Source organism: Stegodyphus dumicola, chromosome 9, assembly GCF_044657685.1.
Source record: "Stegodyphus dumicola isolate Sdum_Otavi_A_Nest chromosome 9, ASM4465768v1".
NCBI classification, from domain to species: Eukaryota; Metazoa; Arthropoda; class Arachnida; order Araneae; family Eresidae; genus Stegodyphus; species Stegodyphus dumicola.
This window is the reverse complement of record NC_140776.1, coordinates 99,659,664-99,680,693: the sequence shown is the minus strand read 5'-3', so window position 1 is coordinate 99,680,693 and position 21,030 is coordinate 99,659,664. Positions and strand designations below refer to the sequence as shown.

Here is a 21,030-nt window from a genome sequence, read left to right as displayed (position 1 = left end):
AAATATATAAATGTACAGATTTGAAATAGTTAAAGAATATTTTATTTTCAACTGTGCATGGCAAAAGAAATTGAAATTAATCAATAAGACAGTTAAAACTGTGCTACATTGTGACACAAAACTGTATTATAGAATGTATCAAATTTTATGACAATGTGTAGAAAGACCATAATGCTATGTATGATAACTTCATTAAAGAAATAACCACAGTATAACAGTGACAAAATATGTTTCACCCTTACTAAGTTTATGTAAATTTCCTGGATGGTTTCTATAACTGGGCAAAAAAAAAAAAAAAAAAAAAAAAAAAAAAAAGTAAACTCAAAATAGTTGTGTCAAAACAGTTTCTGTCATCTTTACCACAATTAATCTCTGTCTCATCTCTGCTCTATCACTGTCCTATTTCTGACTCATAAAGATATGATCAGCCTATCTCTCATTCATGCTGGTTTTAGTTAAACGGAATTTTAATGAATTCCTATCAAAATGCTTTGAAACGTAATTATTTTTAGGCATGAAAAACAATGTTAATATTAGGTTGAATTTTATCTAATTTTAAATAACTAACCAAATACATATTTCCCTTATTTCTTTTATTGGAATTCGAAATATGTTATAATGCTATCTTGATTTGAATACCATTCATTCTCAGCAACATTATAGGAACTTCAATCTTATTTTTCCTTGATTAATTATGACTAATGTAAACCTTCCATTAAATGAAATTAATTATTAAAAATGTACATACTTGATTGAGTCAGATTTGCTATTTTGAAGAGGTGTGCATGCTACTCCAAAACTTTCCAAAATTTCATTATACACAATATATGAATTTTGTGGAGCAGAATTGAACCTCTTTCTAGCAAACATACAACCATACTGAGCAAGGGGACACCTTTCAATCAGCCATCCATTTAAACCACCATGAATTTCAGAATGTACATTTTTATAATGCCATCCATACTGGTCTCTTCGAAATTCCTAGAAAAAATAAATGCAATAATTTTTATTTATCAAACATATGAAAATGTAAAATGATTATGAACCCAAAAGATTTTTTTTTCATGCAACTACTAGCTGTTATGATAATTTAGGATATTAAGTTAATGCTTATAAGCACATTTTTAGTGAAAGAAATTACATCTTACAGATGTCTTATTTTTATTCACAGCTCTAAAATGTATCATCTTTTGTATTTATCACATCATTTTCAACAATTTCATTCCCTGAACAAAAATTATGTCTATTATTTTATTGTGAATGGCTGGTTTATCAAATTAGTTTGCTATTTAACAGAGGTATAAAACTGAAAACTTTGAACTTATATACCATGCAGGGCTCCTGCTGAAATTCAACATTTAATTCCATTACCTTCTCTGATCAAGTTAAACAGTTCTCCTAAGTAAGGACAAGGAAGTAGTTATCAAATTAAATATGAGAAACTTTTTATTTTTCATTTACTAAAATATATAATAAAAACTACAAATATAAGAAAAAATTCATTAATCCTTATTCATTACTGCACAGCATATGAAAGGAAGCTTAAAAAAACAACATAATCTGTGGGATTCAGTTTGCAAAAGAAATGTATAACAGCATACTTTTCATAACAAATATTATTCCTACGGCATTTGGAAATAAAATTGACTAGCTACTGTAAAACCATACACAAAGGATAAGCCTTGAAAAGTCTTAAATGGCCTTCTGATTCACTGGAATTTGACCCTCCCCCAACCATCGTTGTTCAGCAGTTGGTCACAAATTTAGTTCAGCAGTTGGTCACTAATATCATTCAGTCATTAATAACAGCTTTCTATGATGAGGAGTTACTATTTAAAATGTGATTTTTTTTATTATTTGAGATGACTGTTTTATTTATTTTTAAATCTCCTCCACTTTCCTAAAAGATCAAATTTTTCCTCACTTTTTTCAAAATGTTTATATATTCCCTAACTGTCTTTCATTTTCCAAACTCTACTATGCATCTTATGATTTAATTCATGACTGAACACTTAACTGTTGTCTATGAAAAAAGTTCGAATCATGGTATTTATACTTAGGCTAAGAACTTATTTGTGCCATGTACCATTATACAGAAAGGAGGAGGTGTTTGTCTGCCTAAAATGTTCCTCTCATTTGTTGAACAAATGTATCATGAACTTCCAAAACTTAAATTTCTAAACTGACATAATGAATAATAAAATTTAACTTTTAATTAATAATGTACCATTTTAAAAATATCACAGTCAGCTCCCAATAATTTGGAGCCAGATTAATTGTGTTATAGAATCAGCGCACAGTGGGAAAAAAGTTAGGTCTGCTTATTCTGAAATAATAGAAAAATTACTCTCACAAACATCAGCATAAAACAAAAACAAACAAACAAACAAAAAGTTATGGAAAATTTGGATTAATTTCAGATGTCTCTCCTGGCATTACCTCAGTTGACTGGAAGTTGACTCTATACATATTAAACTCAGAGACACGAATTCCCTGTGTTTAAAAATGCATTTAAGAGACATAAGTACTGCATATCAATAAATGCATTTAAAAATTAATTTAAATTTAAAATATCTCAATTATTTAATTAGTACAAAAAAATTCTTACCTGACAACAAAGAAATGTATACATAAAAGTTGAAGGAGAATGCTGAGACCTTGACTCCAAATTCAGATCTAGTCCTAATGAAAGACACCATGGTGGCGTAGAAGAGGGATTTTTAAATTTAAAATCTAAAATTTGGCAAGCTACATTTTGATGATCACTACAAGAATTTGCAAAACAGTCATTAGCATCAATTGCAACACGAATAGATCCTTCTCCAGATGACGGATAATAGACAATAGAACCAAACTGACTAAGCTGAAGTACATCATCTAAATTGTACTGAGGCAACTCATTTTTGTTATTTAATGAATGTGCCAGATTTTCTTGGCTAGAAAAACACTTCTCCATTTTTTGTTTGTTTGATTGTGCATTTTCCTACAAAAAAGAAACACTGATAAGTTCTTATTTTAAAAATATTAAGTTAAATACATAATCTGAATCAAACAAAAATTTTCAAACTTATCCTATACCAAACAAAGATTGGAAGAATCCAGTATCTTGATTTTTTTGTTCATTGCTTATAACCATTATAAGTTATAAACAATGAACCAAAAAATCAAGATACTGGATTCTTCCTTTTTTTAACGTTTTAGCTTCCAGCGTATTATATGTGATATGCTTCAGTTTACCATGAGACCACCATATTAAATACAATATAGGAGTGATGTGTCAATGGTGGCCTATAATACATTTGATATATTGAGACAGAAAATTTTATCTGATATTTTAAAATTGCTAAAATGGTATCAGAATACAATGAAACTTAATTTCTTGAGTGTTACTTAATTTCTTGAGTGTAGTTAATCTTGTTCTTATGAATATGATCTACTATTTTATTTTATGAATGCAAAACATGTGATGTTTATAACACCCACTGATGTTCAGAAATGTTTCACACGGTGCAATAGCTTATAGTTGTATACATAAATATGACAATATAATAAGCATGAGTATTTAAATTTACACTTTTTTTACTTTACTATTTTATGGAAATAATTTAAATATATAAATATAATTATTATTACTAATGATGTACTTATTCCTTAATTTTATTTTATTTATAAATATTAGAATTTTTCTCTTAACATTACTGTAAGATTACATTTAATGAATATACAGGAATTATTTTTACATGTTTGGGTACACAGTGACATTCAACACTCCAGGGTCATGGGTCCACAGGGAGCCTCATACTCTCTGCATTTGAAGAGAACAGCATTTTTATTCTGGGCTTTTCAATAACAAATCCAAAAAGAAATCAACACTCTGTTTCCACATTCTTTAAAATTAATGCATAGTTTAAAAATATAAATCTTTTTTAAAAACTCAGTGACAAATATTAGTAAAGAGTATTTCGTATTTTTCATTTTTACATGATAATATAGACAGGAAATATTCTATTATCAAGGATAATGTGAAATTGCCCTTTTTCTGTATAGACAGTAGGAATTAAAGTTTAATATTTATGGCAAACTTTTCAGACAGCCATAAGAATTTCATTTTGCACAATTATGCAATATAAGTTTAGTTTGGAGCTGAGATAGTAGATGATAAAATGGAACTAAGATGTTTATAATTTTAACTCCGTGTTTGTGCTGCATCTATCCTTGTAAATTTGCACATAGAACAGTATTTTTTGCACTATACAAGCTCAACTACTACCTATGTGGACAAGGATTACTTTTTAAAAATGAGGACATACAGTGTAATTCAAAATCAACTTAGTGATACTTTATGTAATATACTTTAGTGCTTCCAACTCTCATTTTAAAATTCTATAACTGAGCATTCTTTAAACTTGTTTATCCTACATACATTTTGTTTTTTCAAACAAACTTTTCCAATAAGAAATAAAGGAAAGTACTGTTATTTTTATAACATTTAACATTGTTTAATACTAAAATATAAATGCAACAGGTGAAATATATACCAAACACAAATGAAGCATTGCACATGGTCACTATATATAAATGTTTCTTTGCTATCCAGATCAAAAGCACTTTTTCAATATGCTCTAACACCTCTCACCTTTCTTTGGTGATCGATTTCACTCTTTTTGCGATGTTAGCTGATTTAAGAGCATCTTTAGTTTTCACAATCATCCATATCATTGTACTCAGCATACGGTAAGCAGTAGCCAAATCCCGGATACACATACCATCTTCATACATGTCAACACTCTCTTTTCACCTCCATTTTTGTCTTAACATTCTTCATTGCTTCACTTTTCTCATTAACTTTCCAAAAGCTCATTATTTATGAATTTACAAAACATTTTTGTGAAAGAACACAAAATGATTTGGAATTCAGAGGTATATCTCAGGTTGTTTACTGAATGCAAGTAGCAACATGCATGCTGATGCTCATGGGCAATTCTAGCAATGCCTCGAAAGAGATGAACAAGTGTAATGCATGCAGTCTTGGCTCATCAAATTCAAGTCATATTCCAAGAAATATTTTCATGTTCAAACAGGACATATACAAAGTTGGATACACTTCAAAGCAGATGTATACTGAGGTACCACTGTACGTTTTACACAAAGCATTCAAAATTCTTTCCATATGATATCTTAAACCTATTTTGGAACTTTATATTTATCTGCAACCTCGTGAAAAGTTGCCTTTTGAATTGCAAGCATTGTGAACTGGTAAAAAGCATTTGTTTGTTACATTTCAGGGTGACAGATACTGTTTTTTTCATAAAACTATGGTGAACAGCTATCTATGAAATAAGAAATTTTATATGAAAACGTTAAAATTATAAGGATAATATTTACATTTTTACAACCAATGTTAAAGAAAAATACTGGTCAGCATATAAATCTATTTGTGTATGTCCATACATGGCTTAATTGTTATAGCATGCATACTTGAACCTACACTAAACATGACAATTCTAGCAAGCTGGGGGGGGGGGCGGTTAACAAAATTAGAAAGTACCTTTATTTTTAACTTACATTTAAATGAAAGCAAAGCAAAAATAATAAAAGATGATTACTTATTTAAAACTATATAACTACTGAATTTTTATAACTGAGAAACCGGACAAGTAATTTAACACAACAATCTACCTGCTTTTTATTGTTAATATCTCCAGAATTTTCTTTGTCAGCAATTCCATTAAAATCCAAATATGTATCAAGCATTTTATCTGTATGACTCATATTATTGTCATTATGAGACAATGCATTAGAAGTCACATTTCCATTTCTTTTACAAGTTTTACACAGTTCATTGCATACACTTTGTTCAAGTCCTGGAGGATAACTATATTCTCTTGAGCTCTGCCATTTTCTGAAGACCTAAAATAGAAATATGGTTATTAAATTTCCTGAGTTGTTTAAATTTATAAAATGTTAATCACAGCTAATAAGATATGATGTTTCTAAATATTTTGTCATATGTGCAATATAAATTTCCAATATTAGTATAAAATAATCTGAATCCATAAAGCAAACGTATCATAAAATAATTCATGAAAATATGTCAGTTCAATAATATATTCAAATTGTTTCTCCATAATAATATTCACACATAAGAACATGCAAAGCAATGTATGCATATTATTTTACAAACTTTTAACTAATTGATCCATATTATGATCACTGGTGTTAATATGCAGAAACCTATTTTAGCAAATATATAAAAAATCCACTTTAGAAATGAGAATTATTCATATTTAGCTATGAATGAGTAAAAATTAGTATCCAATTATTAGATGTTTCTACGGCAAGCAAAAAATACATAAATAAATAAATAAAAATAGTGTGATCTGTAAAATAGCACTGCAGTATTTAAAAGTTAATTTACATTAAATAATAATATTGAATGTTTCTCTAATTGTATATAACCAATTCTTAATTACAAATTTTATTTCACTTATTCATATATTTATTTATTTTCATAAATGTTCATTTGTTGAACCATAAATTTTGCTTGTAAGAGAATTTTTGTAGTCAAAATTGCCATTTCCTTTCTCATTGATCCTTTATTCACTTTGCAAGGTTGTTTTCTAAATTTGAATCTCTTATACTATAATTCTTTGGGCTCATTTCTGTTGTGGTATGTTTTCAGGTCGTTCTTTTTCTAAATTTTTGATTTTATAAATTAAAGGGTTTTTTTCAGTGACAAAATATATATATTTTCCATTGACAATAAAGTTAGCGAAGAGCCCGCCTAAACATGCAAACCATTTCGACTAGGATTGAAAGAACAAAATGTTCTTGATTTAGTTTTATCAGCAAATATTATGTTACAAAGATTGCCATACAAAAAATATGCAAGAACTTAAGCCTTGAAATAATCCAACAAACAAAGTCAGGTTAAGATTTTAAAATATGTTCTGATGTCAAATTCATTAATTATTGGGCTAAACCACATTCTTTGGCAAAACATTTTGTTCCTCGAAAATGACCAACAAGAAAATATGATTATTTTTAAAAGAAAGACCATACCAGTGTAAATGCCACACGCAAGGAAAATTTCACAAAAACGCTGCACTAAGTTAAATTGCTTATGACATTGCCATGAATGTCGAAGTTTCAAAATCTTGACCTACATGACTGTACATAGCATATCAGTTCAGAAAAATGCATGAAATGAAACCATAACTCAAAAATATATTACAGGTGATAAATGTTGAAAATATACTTATGTTCATGAACATACTTATATAGACTTATATAAACTAAAGAAGTCCGTATATGTAATACTCATACTATGGTGTAAAAACTACTGCAACAATGAAATATTAAATTGAATGACTACCTTTCCCACAAAATAATTACAGCAAACTGTACATCACATGAAGCCATCTAAATCTGATTCTTCATTATCTGAACTAAAATGATTTAGCAAATCCTATTTAAATAGTCCAAGTCTGCCAGATCTTCACATTCATCCTTTTTGCTTTTTAGCCTCTTTATCTTGAGATACAATTTTAGTTTCCTTGAATTCCGATATTACTGACAATAATTTAATTGCTTTCCAAGCACTTCTTCCACATTTTGCAACATCTTCATAACATGCTCTATGCATTTTGTTGCTTCTGGTATAATTGTGGAATCCTTCACTCATCCAACACCTCCCACTGCTTTTGGATTTCATCTTTGAAGGATTGATTATTTGACAAATCTAATGGTTGTAAGATTTTTATCAAGGTCACCTGGAATTATTACTAAGGTCACAGATAATGTTTGACATCTGGCTTTCATTGAATTAAGAAAAAGATAATGCACTGAATCTATTATTAACAATGTTTTTGGTTGCAGAAGAAAAACCCTTAAGACACTGTCAAACGTTCTGTAGCCGTTCATGCATCATTGTTTCATACATCCATCCATTCTTGTTTGCACAAATAATTACATCATTATGAAAATCTCCCTCAGGAATAGATTTCTGCTTCAAAAAGATTATTGTTTTAGCATGTGTAAATGAAGTTCTTTCATGCATCATCATAAGCATGGGCAAAGTTTTTGCACCAGTTTTAACAACAATTCCATTTCCAGAGAATCAAAAACTAATGGTGTTTCAACCATATTTATTACCTGTGATAAAAGAATTTTTTTGTTATTAATAATTTTCATATATTTTAGAAAAAATTCTTTATTATCCTGCCACTCTATTAGTAACTGTTGCCTGACTCTTTTTCTGATATGCGCAGAATTTTTTCTTTTCATAAATCTGCTACACTAGCAAGGCCCTCCTTTAAAGTAATTTATGTTCATTTGTTGAGCCATAAATTTTGCTTGTAAGAGAATTTTTATAGTCAAAATTTATTGTTGTTCCTTTACACACTTTGCAGGGTTGTTTTCCAAATTTGAACCTCTTATACTACACTTCTTTGGGCTCATTTCTGTTGTGGAATGTTTCCCAAGTCCTTCTTTTTCAGTTCTCCAATTCCGAATGCACTGCACATACACATCAAATTATCAAGCTATTGCTCTATTTCCAATTTGTTCAGCACAAGAAATAACACTATTTAGGTACCATTTAAAAAAAATTTCTCCTTCCTTCTTACTTAAAAATATCTAACATGTACTTATACCAAAGTTGACCGGATCTGTAGCCAGGCAAAATGGCAAGCAGAATCGATTTGTGTTGAAGGGGAAGAAAGAAGAAATGTGCCAGAGTTTGTTACTGCAATGCAGGTGGAGTTTGGAGTTGTGTGCATACTTGCAAATAAATAAATAAATAAATAAAAAAGTAGATTTACAACAGAAAGAGGATGGAGCGAAGATGATGGGTCTCAGAAGATTCATCATGGGACTGAGAACAAAGGCGATTCAAACTGATGTAAATGCTGATCTGAATAAGGGAAGAACGTAATTCTTCAAAGATCTCATTCAGGGTGAATAAGGCATGTAGGTCCATTCAAGGAAAAGAAAGTTTGTTCTCAGAAAGCAGCTGGATGGTTTTCTGTGTGGGGCCAGCACCAAGATGATAAAAGATATTTACAATGACATTGTATGGAATATTTTTTTAAAGTTCATGTAAGCACTGCATTGGTACAAACACTACACCTGCTGAAAGATTTTTAAGCTTTAAGCATGTAAGCGTGCAACATTTCTTCTGGAAATTACAGTACTTATATATATATATATATATAAAGTCACAGGGAAATAAAAAGGAAAAAAATATACTGCAACTGCTGTTAAAAATCACACACATTAGCTGTTATATTATCGTGGTTGCAAAATTCTTTACTACTTCAGAACTTATTACTAAGAAGCATTAAGTTAGAAAAATGATTGGAAAACAAGCATACAGACAGGCAACTTGCACATGCATTCATGAAATAAGTATATAAGAAATGACTTACTGCATTTCCATGACTCATGAGTAATCATGAATTTACAATTATCTTGTTATTAATTTTAAAACAAAATACACTTTTCATTTAGCTGTTATTTAGGAGTAATTTTTTATCAAAATATATTAAATTAAAATAAAATACTTATTCAAATACCCATAAAGAACTTGATGGGCTGATCATAAATTTATGATCATTTAAGGAATGACCCTGCGCGGCGGCAACACACCATCTCCTCAACATTCGCTGATCTCTCATAGCTAAAGCAACATCCAAATGGTTGTGCACAGTAGGATCTAACTGACTGGGATTGTGGGGCTTTTTGTTGTCATGAAAATGTATGGGCCACCTATCCCATTCTTCTGAGCAATGAATTATACTTGCAGGACAAGTAGTCAAATGCCTACTTTGATATTTTCTAAACATCACAGCAGGGCAGCCATATCCTGCATTTATGCAAGGCACCTATAATGAAATATTTAAAAAAAAAAATTAAGAAGCTTTTGTTAGAATCATTTTAATGATGTGCTTCAATGGAAACTTTCACTTGCATAAATATATCAAAATTACTTGTGAAAAATGTACATTTTATAAATTTATATGTCAACATAAAGCTATTATGAGCCCTATGTAATTAAACAATTTTCTTTTATGGTTCAGGTTTCTTTAATCAGGTATATTTCAGAAGTAAGCTTTAAAAAGAATTTCTGGCTATAGAGAAAAATATAAGAATACTTTTATACCTTTTCATGCATACATAGAAGTCTATGCTCTTTTCTTTTGCATGCATGAAATTTAGCTCCACATTCTGCAGGACAACTTATTATATTGCAACTTTCACCAGACTTTGACCCCACAGTACATTTTGAAAATTTCACACATTGTAAGCAATGTGGATGAATGTCTTCAGTAGATGCTTCCATAAGTATAATGATTAAGAACCTTAAAAGTAAAATTTCTAAAGTTAATAGATGTCTCAAAAAAGGTAAAGAAAACATAAAAAAAAAAGATGGTATATCACAAGAAGAATGCTCTTGAATAGATTTAATGTTATTAATAAATAAAATACATTACTGAAATTTCTTTTATGAAATGTAAAACCAAAACTTTTAAATTTAAATGAAGAAATTTAAAAACACTACAATCACATATTTCTTTTGCATAACTGCATGACGCACAATTTAACAACAACAAAAAAGTATTTATTTATATTGTTGCATGCGTAATGGTTCGCTACGAAATAAATGCACAAGTCCGATGAAAAATGAAGAAAATTTATTATTATCACAACAAATATGATTAAATGTCCTCAAATAATCATGCAATATCACAATATATCACAGAAGTTATCTTCTAACTACTCAAACGTTCAACAGAACTTAATTCAAAACAGCTAAAGAAAGCTAATCCGCGAATTCGCTACAGTCAACAAGAGCAGTTTTCTAAACAACAACAAACTACGAACTGAGAGGTTTTCCTCCTTTTATGAGATTTTAAAAATCACGCGCGAGAATACTTTTCTAGTACTTTCTCGAAATCGAAAAGAGATATTTATTAAATGTTTAATGCACGCGCTCTTGTATTTTCAATTTTCCGGCTTAGCTTTCTTTTAATATTCGTCACGCGCTGCACTGCGTGGGAAATAAAACCATTTAATTTATAATTGAACTAGCATTAGCTATTTAAATACCAAATTCGTAACAATATATTGCAATTTTCATGCAGTACTCATTTTTACATTAAGTACTTCACCTGTGGTGTTCAGCATTTACTAGCATGTTATTTTATTACAATTTATTACCCTGAATAACAAAATGACCAGTTAAACTATGCTATATAAAATACAGAAGATATCACTTTACAAGATAACCAGGGATTTAAAAAACAGACCAACAGCTCAGAGGACCATTACATCACCTGTCATGTACATACAGCAACAACTTCAAAATTATCTAGAGTCCATAACACAGGCAGTAGTTTCAGTATGGGTCCCTGTGTCTGCTCGTACCACTGACTTGTATCACAGCACCAATCATGTGTACTGTCATTGACACCTACCCACCGTTACCTTTGTTTGGAGTCTTGATGTGCTTGACAGGATTAGACTGCAAACAGAACCAGATCATGATAACTCAAGATTCAATTTGGACAGGATTGCAACTGTGTATGTATGTGGAGGTCTTGTGGTAAATGTCTCAATCCTGTTTTTGCTTGACAATGTTGCATTATTTCCATAACTGATGTGATAGTACGAGGTGCTCTCACATATGATCGCCAGTCACCTCTAATATTGACCCATGGTACTACAACAGACCAGCAGTACATTTTTCAATAGAACAATTCTCAACCACAAAAAAAAAAAAAAAAGTCACAGGTATCCTTACATTAAGTTACCAGCCTGCTTAACCCTGATCTGTCACTGACTGAGCATGTCTGTGACCACTTGGGTTGGGAAGCTGAAGAGCCTAGGAGTTTGGACAAACTAGAAGCTTACAACAACCGTAGAATGAAATGATGCAGACATCATATTGTACCTGTATGGCTCAATGCCCATCCATATCACATTGTGTATTCATGGTAGAGGGGGCCCAACAGGATACTAGCACTTTCATTCATTCACAATTTTTTCTGTAATAAATTATCATTTTGGTTTGGTTTGTAATTACCTACTTACATCAACACTGTCCTCACAAATACAAAATTTCCTTTTGACACTGACAGTTATTTCTCTGTACATACATTTTTATGGCAACAAGTGCAATTCATACGTGCTATCATATTAAAGCTCCTTTCAGTTCTTTTTTAAAAGTTTTTGTACCAAAGTTTTAGTAATATCAATACCAAACTGCTTTAGTAATAACAAACAGCAACCAAAAATTTTCAAATTCTAACCAAATAAAAAAAAAATTATAATATTTTCAAGGAATCAAACAATACCAATAATAGTCAATTAAGATGGCAATTTCAAACATTTTCAGATTTATGAGCAATTAAAATTAATAAACAGGGATGTCTGCTAACAAAGTAAAAAATATATCAAATACATTGTCATATTTTAAGCTTTCTGCAAATTAACAACAAATATATTCTGATACACCTGGTATGTTCCCATTTAAATTTCTAAATATTGCACTTTTATTACTTTATTTATTTGCTCAATTAAAACTACAATAGTAAAACTAAATAATATTTTTAATAACAGATATATAAAAATGCAAATATAAATATACTCTACAGAATATAATCTAGTACACCCTATTATATGTAGAAAAATATGGTCCATACCAGATGAATATCAGTTCTGCTCAGGACTCCCACACTTAGTATTTTTTTCCCTTCCCCCTCCCCATTGTCATCTGGGTCTCATTAACTGGGTTTTTTCAGCAATTTTTAATATTAAGTCAAAACTAAACTTTTATTTCGTATAAATATAGAAAAAGTTAATAAATTTAATAACAGTTTACAATTTTCGTAATTGTCTATTCTAGAAATACTGATACAGTCAAAAGTCTTTAATCCGGATTCGTCGGAACTTCGGCGATTCCGGATTATCGATCATCAGTTTAAATCTGGTAAGATAGAAATAGAAATTATAAAATTAAAAATATGAAACCGTAATTTATGAAATAAAGAGCAATTATGATCTAAAGGGCATGAATATTTACACACACACAAAAAAAAAAAAAAAAAAAAAACTTAATATTTATTTGCTTACTTTATTAAACATTTCTTTCAACGCGTGCATGCATAAAGCATAGATAAAAAGCATAAAGCATAGTCGAAATTAGAAAATTGCAACCAGAAAACTATTTGATGTGTATTCGTGATATTTATAATGACAAGGAATTTGATTTAAATCATATCAAAGACGGAGTACATCGAGATGAAATACTACATTTAGTAAGGCATTATAAGCCGAATAAAATAAAAACACCTGCCCTGAAGATAAGGATACTGCTGACAGATCAACTTCCAGTTCCTATAATTTAGTAAGGAATTATAAGCCGAATAAAATAAAAACATCTGCCCTGAAGATAAGGATAGTGCTCACAGATCAACTTCCAGTTCACTGATAAACAGATTTCGGAATGGTTAGAGAAACAAATGATATGCCTTTATCCATTTTTTGCAGCAATTCCACTTTTTGTTTGATGGACATCGAAACATGCTTTCGCTTTGTAGATCCTTTGGCAGCTCCAGAATCGGAAATTCTTTTTGACATAATAATGTTCAAGCTTACTTTTATAAAATTGCTCTAACAGTCTGCAAAAAATAATAAGCCTGATCCATTTCGAAGATTAAGGCACAACGCAGCCTGCAACATTACTGAAATAGATAATTAGATAATTTTATCTTAGCTTATACCGTCCGTTATACATTAAATGCGCATGCATAAACGCATTATGCGCATGCGTAAACGCATTATGCGCATGCGTAAACGCATATGCACATGTGTAAAGGTATTATGCACATGTGTCAACGCATGCGCAGAAAGTTTGTAGCTTTGAGGTCCGGATTAAACACTTTTTTGACTGTACTAATTTGTAATATTTTAAGTGTTTTCATTAAATACTACAGATGTCAAACAAAGGATTTCAAAGTTTTTGCAAAGTTACCTTATAATGTTTGTTCATGGTACTGACATGTTATATATGCTGCCTATTGAGCAGGCAGAAGGCAATTCTGCATAGTCTATATGATCGTTCATTAGATTATTGCATTATTTGACGCAGTTTTTATATTTATGTGTGTGCTACATGTGATACAATAATTTTAAACTGTAGTAATTATTCCTATTTTACATTAATGGATTACTGCCTCTTTTTTATTACTTTACAGAACATTTTAAAATAAGATGCCTACTAACTAGCCACATCTACAATGTTTGAAACTTGTCGTCCCCCATTCAGAAAGATGAGTAAATATTGGTATGCTCAAAATTTTAGACAAAAATGGTTAGAAGATCCAGAATTAAAGGACTGGCTGAAAAAAGGCAGTAATGAAAAAGGTGCATCTTAACCCTTAAATACAGAGGTTCATTTTCTGTTACATAAACATACAGGGGGGGTATCTCGGAACGTGCACTATTTTATGCATTTTAAAAATATAAAATTTTAAAATAATGTATTATTGTTATTATATGAGCATTAATACACTTTGCTTGTTATATTGAAGTAATTAATTCTTTTTAAAACTTTAAAATTAATGCATTAAAAATTAATTTTTAAATCATATACGAAAAAGTACAAAATACTTATCAAATAAATTAAAAAACACTACTTACTTGCAAATGTGGGGGTACAAACTAAACTATTTAATAAATTTTCCACCTACAGAATAGGGATTATATAAAATAACACAAAAAAGTATAATATATAAGGAATATTAAAAAACTGCAGCATATTATTTCAAGCATTTTCAACACAATTTTTCGCAAAGTCTCTTGCCACATTTATTACATATTGGATTCCTACAGCTGAAACATAGATAGGTAGTTGTTTTTCTTCTTAGTCTAGGGAGACAAAGAAAGCATATTTTATGCTTTTAAGGGTATCAGTTACATCTAGGATAGAATAGATTCCACTAGGAACTTCTAACACTTTGAATGCACATTTTTATTTCCCAGTTCACAGTTGGGTTTGGAAGCCTTCATTCCATATGTGGTTTCACTAATTTTTATGATAACTCCATCAAAAAATCAGTTTTTTCCATTGATGTGTTATATATGCATTAATTCCACTTACATCAAGTAACCTAAAGAATATGTCCATTGGCCGTTGCCTTGTTCTTCGACTTGATAGAATGTTTAGAACATTTTTTATCCATTGCATCTACACCTCCTTTAGTCAAATTGTAAAATGTTATTATTTCTCGTTTCCCAGTTTCAAGGTCTTATGATTTCGAATGATGCATTGAAGAAATGAGAACAACACTTTTTAATTTTTGAGGCACATATAAAGCGACAGTCATTCTATACATGAATGCATAAAGGGAAGATCCTTCACTTTTCCTTTTATTTGGAAAAATTCACTTCGTATTTCTCTCTTATTTTTTTTTTCATAGTATCGACATATGTCAAACCTCTAGAGTTAAGTTCTTTTACAAGTTCGACACTCAAGTAGTGATAAAGTCATCCCCCCTTATGCGAGAGAAAAGTTCCGCGAATGCAGAGGTGAGGTCTATGACCACGACCCAATTTAAAAAATTATTTTTAAAAAAAAACTAATGGATAGAGTTTAATAAAAATTCAGAAAAAGTTATATTTTATGTCAACTTGAAAGTACTGAAAAGGAAAAGAACAACTATATAACTTATAAACAGTTTCACAGTTCTAAAATAAAATATTGGGCGGTCATACAGACCCCACCTCCGTGTTTAAAGGTTAACTATATTTGCTGCAAAATGAAATTAAAGAATGTCAATAAATCAACATTACAAATGTACAAAAATACGGTTAAAATATGAAAAAGTGCAAACACTGATAAGACAAGTTCGCCGTTAGGTATCTTCCTCACAAAAAGTAAATCTACAGAAAAAGAAGAAACAACAAATACAGAGTTAGAAATTGCTGCATTTATTTCTTCGCATAATATTCCATTCATGCAATGTGATTATCTTATAAAAGCATTTGAAAAAGGCATTTCATAATAGCAATATTGCAAAACAAGTTTAGATGAATGTGACTAAACTGTAGATGAATGTGACTAAACTGTCTTATATTCTACAAGATGGTACACCAATTGGGGAAAAAATATGCATTTCTACCACATGCAGAAATAACAAGTTTTAAAGGATAATAAATCAAAGTAAACATATAACATATGTTTGTATTTCAAGTTCTAGCTGTTGATGTTAGATACTTTGATACTGAAAAACTTGATGTCGTCAATGTGTTACTTGACACTGTTCACTTTTGTTTCTGAAGTACTAAAACTGTTTACACTGAAAATGGTACTTCAGAAAAGCTTTAATCAAGCTGTAAAAGGCCTTTTCACATTAAAAAAAAAAAAAAAAAAAAAAAAAAAAAAAAATTCCCCCTAAGTAATTTAATTTTTTTTTTTAAAGTAATAACTCTGTGCCATCAAGATGGGTATTAAAAGTCTAATCAATACTAAAAAAGGTTATATCATCAGTATTTCACATAGTATGTGTTTATCATTCTTTTGCATTCTGTGCTAGTCAATATACTACATCATACCTAAAAATAGTTATGAAACCTTTGATGCGCACGATATTATTTTTATAATTTTTTTAACTAAAAACTCTAGAAATTGAATATTATGATCCTAGAGACAAATAATATATGAATTTAAAAAAATCTACTCTTGCCCATTGTTCTGTGGGTGATGGTCGCACTGTGAAACCACCGCATGTCAAGGACTTGAAACTTACCGAGGTAAGTAGGAAAAACAAACTTACCTTTCTCCGTGCGCGTTTCCAATAAATGATGAAATTTACGAATTTAAAACAAAATGCATGTAGGAATTGCATAATATATAATATATATATTTTTTACATCGATTTACTTTGTAAATCGTCAGAAAATATTAAAACATAAACATTTATGTAATTTTTCTGTAGCAGTGAATGCACCTACATAATAAGGACGTTTGGCTACATGGATTAAAAAACTCAGTACAATAAGGATAAAAAAAAAAGACTCCGTGTTTTTTTTTTTAATTTCAAAGAACAAATATTTTTTGTGACATTGTTCAAAGAATGTTTTGTCTTTTTGGTACGTGCATGCCCACATTGCATGTTTCGCCACATGTATCTTCTTCTATGAGGTTTCTTCCTTGTGCTAGAAAATGTACACTGATTGGATCTAATTGGACATATGGTATATGTCCAGCGTTATTTAGTTTCTTTTCATCTTTCATTTGTGGTTTTTTTATGTTAATGAGGAGGGGCTTAGTCTTTTTGGCTTTGATACGGATCATTCGTTTCCCATTCATACTTATTTTATTCGTATTTCGTCCCAAAATTTTCAGAAAATATTTTTAATTTAAATAAAACTTTATGCGATTTCTATTTTTAATTACAGCAAAGTATACGTACATTAAATTTAAACCACAGGAAAGAATTTATAAAATCACAATACTAGCTTGGGGAGCAAGTGTGTTGAAGTTGCTGGAAAAGAAAGACCTTTTTACTGGAAAGGTGCATGTATTGTTTAGTAATAAAATAACTCTGTGATTTCAAAACCCCTTATCTATATCCGGGTAAAAAAAAAAACATTCCTATTCGAGAAGCAAGCAAACGCCATTGTGACGAGCAGTGGTTTCAAGGCGCGACAACCGAGCCTCTAGAGCACTGTGGCACAATGCTCTAGTGGGGCAGTGGTCGCGCCCTGAAACCACAAAGCAAATGCCATAGATATAGAGGGTTGTTTTTATACATGCAGTTTAATTATTGCTATTTTTTATTGTTTATGATAGAAATCATGATGTGCGATAAATAACTTTTGAAATTTAAAGTTGTTTATAATACAGTCAAAAGTCGTTAATTCGGACACCTATAATCCGGACCTCAAAGTTAAAATCTTTCTGCACATGCGCCGCGTTGACGCATGCGCATAGGCATTTACGACGCAAGACCTTTATAACTGCGCATATGCGTCTGCACAAGCGCAGAATACGTTTTTGCGTACGCGTTTAATGTATAACGGACAGTATAAGCTAAAATTACCTAATTATCTATTTCAGTTAATGTTGATGATTGCGTTGTTCCTTAATCTTCGAATTGGATCCGGCTTATTATTTTTTGCAGACTGTAAGAGCAATTTTATAAAAGTAAGCTTGAACTTTCGATTATGTCAAATAGAATTTCCGATGCTGGAGCTCTCAAAGGATCTACAAAAAGGAAAGTATGTTTCGATGTCCATCAAACAAAAAGTGGAATTGCTACAAAAAATGGATAAAGGTATATCCTTTGTTTATCTAACTGTTCCAAAATCTGTTTATCAATTTCACGCTGCTCTGCGCGGGGGGATGTCACGGTGCGCAATGAACTGGAAGTTGATCTGTTAGCACTATCGTTATCTTCAGGGCAGATGTTTTTATTTCATTTGGCTTAGAATTCCTTACTAAATGTAGTATTTCATCTCGATGTACTCCGTCTTTGATATGATTTAAATCAAATTCCTCGTCATTATAAATATCACGAATACAAATCAAATAGTTTTCTGGTTGCAATTTTCTAATTTCGGCTATGCGTAATATATGCTTTACGCATGCGTGCGTTGAAAGAAATGTTTAATAAAGTAAACAAATAAATATTAAGCTTCTTTTTTTTTTGTAAATTTTGATACCCTTTAGATCAGTGGTTCTTAACCGGGGGTGCCCGCACCCCTGGGTGTGCGGGAACGTATTTTTGGGGGTGCGAGAGAAGCCCCTACCTCACCATAAAAATTATTAAATATCATTTATTAAAGTTCTTAGAATAGTTGAAATCTACAATAGTGTCCCCAGTATTGAAGCTCATAAAAATTGGTAGCACCTAGCTCACTTATCGGCAAAAGACACAGGAAAGAGCCGGTGCCGATGGGAGTATACACTATGCTATGAAAAGGCATGAAACGCTATAAACGAATGCGAACAGGCAGCTAGGTGACGGAGAAAAGAAAAAAACTTTGTGGGAATACAAGCGGAGAACGTTATCTCAGCTTACGCATACGTTGAGTTCAAGATGTGCTACTCGAATGGGATCTAAGGATTCACAGATTTGTATCTGCATCTACTGCGCCTGTGTTAGGTTTAGTCAAGTTGAGGCAACTCTTGTGTCTGCGACATGTGAATTGTGTATTCTGACTTGTCCAGAAACCTCTTGAGACTAATACATTCTTAATTGCCCATTCAAGCCGAATAGGATTCAGTGATATTACAAACATAAGAACATTATATACATTATATTACATTATTTCTAAATAATTAAATCGATTATAGTGAACCCCACTATGTCAAAAAAACGACAATGGAACAATAAGTATGCCGGTTATGGATTTTCCAGCACAACCGAAAAAGATGAGGAACCGAAAAAGAAACGGAGCTCTGCAGTTACTCTTACCCTTTGCTACCACCTACTTGCACGAAATGTGATTTTCATCGCTTTTGCATATAAAAACTAAAGCGAGAAATTGCTTAAATGCAAGGGATGACTTACGTGTATGTTTCTCAAAAAAGTAACCTCGCTTCGTCAGTATAATAATGAACAAACAACAACAGACTAGTCATTAATAAAAATAATATTGTTTTGTATTTATATAAAATGTACGTTTTTCTATAAACAATAAGTTTTGCATAAAATGTATTTTTCTAGACTATAAAAATTAAAACACATTTTTCAATGGGGTGCGGAGATATATTTTCAGATTCAATGGGGTGCGACTCGCTAGAAAGGTTAAGAAACACTGCTTTAGATCATAACTGCTCATTATTTTATAAATTACGGTTTCATATTTTTAATTTTATAATTTCTGCATTCCATCTTACCAGATTTAAAAAGATGATCTATAATCCGGAAAAATCGATAATCCGAAATCGCTGAAGTCCCGACGAGTCCGGATTAAAGACTTTTGACTGTACTAAAAGGAAGTTATTTTGCCTCATTGAAAACGAATTTTAAAAGGCATCCATTTTGAAGTACTAAGACCTAAAACATGTATGATTCTGAAGTCATTTTGTGTTATTTAGAGGTAAAAGATCAGTAATCAATTGATTTTCACTCAAAAATTTCGGAAGGAAGAAGAGAAAAAAAATTCGAAAATTGGTGGTTTCAGGGCGCGACCACCGCGCATCAAAGCGTTATAGATATCTCTTATGTTACAGACACTGCTAAGCAATGAATCCACTAATTAGCGCAAAAAAGTTCGTTATTCCAAGCCTTGCCTTGGTTTATTTGATTATTGCAAACTACACTAAGGCTATCTGTGTAAGGGGAAATGCCTTTGTCAAGGACCTTCTAATAGAAACTAGCTCATATCCGCATTACACATGAGAAAAACTATGAGACACTCATACAAGCATCCCATTCACATGGAATCAAACCCAGGTTAAACTGAGAGTGTTAATAACTTTTCACTTGGACGCCGATAGGTATCCCAAAAAATTATTGTTGAACAGTTCATGTGTTAGTTCTTTTATTTTCAATTTCAATCAGAAATTAACAAAATGGGTGAGGGAGAGAATATTTACAAAATTATGATCAAAGGAACTAAGCATATATTGCTGGTTTTAGGATATGTACTGGAGCAAACAAGTTGTTTGAATATTGAATTTCAGTCGAAAGATTTCAGACTGCATTTTCTTCATTCAATGATTTTAACTGAGAATAAAAATATTAAGCATTTTCTTAAAAATGAAGTCATTACTTTATGCAAGCTACTTCAAATTTTTCTAAGCAATGCAATAAATCATAAACTCTGTATAAAATACATTTGGGAGCCCACTGTATAGTTTATTAAAGCGAACACTTGTGAAAATGAAAGCAGGTTTAAAAACAATTGTGTAAAATTTCTTGTTGAAATTTTTAAGTAAATCAAAAAGAGATCCCTTCTAAATGACAATGAAATTGTCACTAGTCTCAGTGCTTTTGACACAGTGATAGTACACGA

The 21,030-nt window shown here is 30.8% G+C and overlaps 1 protein-coding gene across 2 annotated transcripts in view; it reads right to left on the bottom strand.

The window, feature by feature from the left end:
* Positions 1 to 21,030, bottom strand: part of LOC118187726 (F-box only protein 30-like) — a 46,899-nt gene that overhangs the window by 19,126 nt on the left and 6,743 nt on the right. For both annotated transcript variants that reach the window (XM_035357999.2, XM_035358000.2), the window contains exons 2-6: positions 10,163 to 10,361; positions 9,576 to 9,884; positions 5,680 to 5,910; positions 2,609 to 2,983; positions 749 to 981 (exon numbers count right to left, since the gene is read on the bottom strand). In XM_035357999.2, the coding sequence (XP_035213890.1) occupies positions 749 to 981; positions 2,609 to 2,983; positions 5,680 to 5,910; positions 9,576 to 9,884; positions 10,163 to 10,342 (1,328 nt within the window). In that variant the 5' untranslated portion in view covers positions 10,343 to 10,361. The remainder of the gene's footprint in view (positions 1 to 748; positions 982 to 2,608; positions 2,984 to 5,679; positions 5,911 to 9,575; positions 9,885 to 10,162; positions 10,362 to 21,030) is intronic.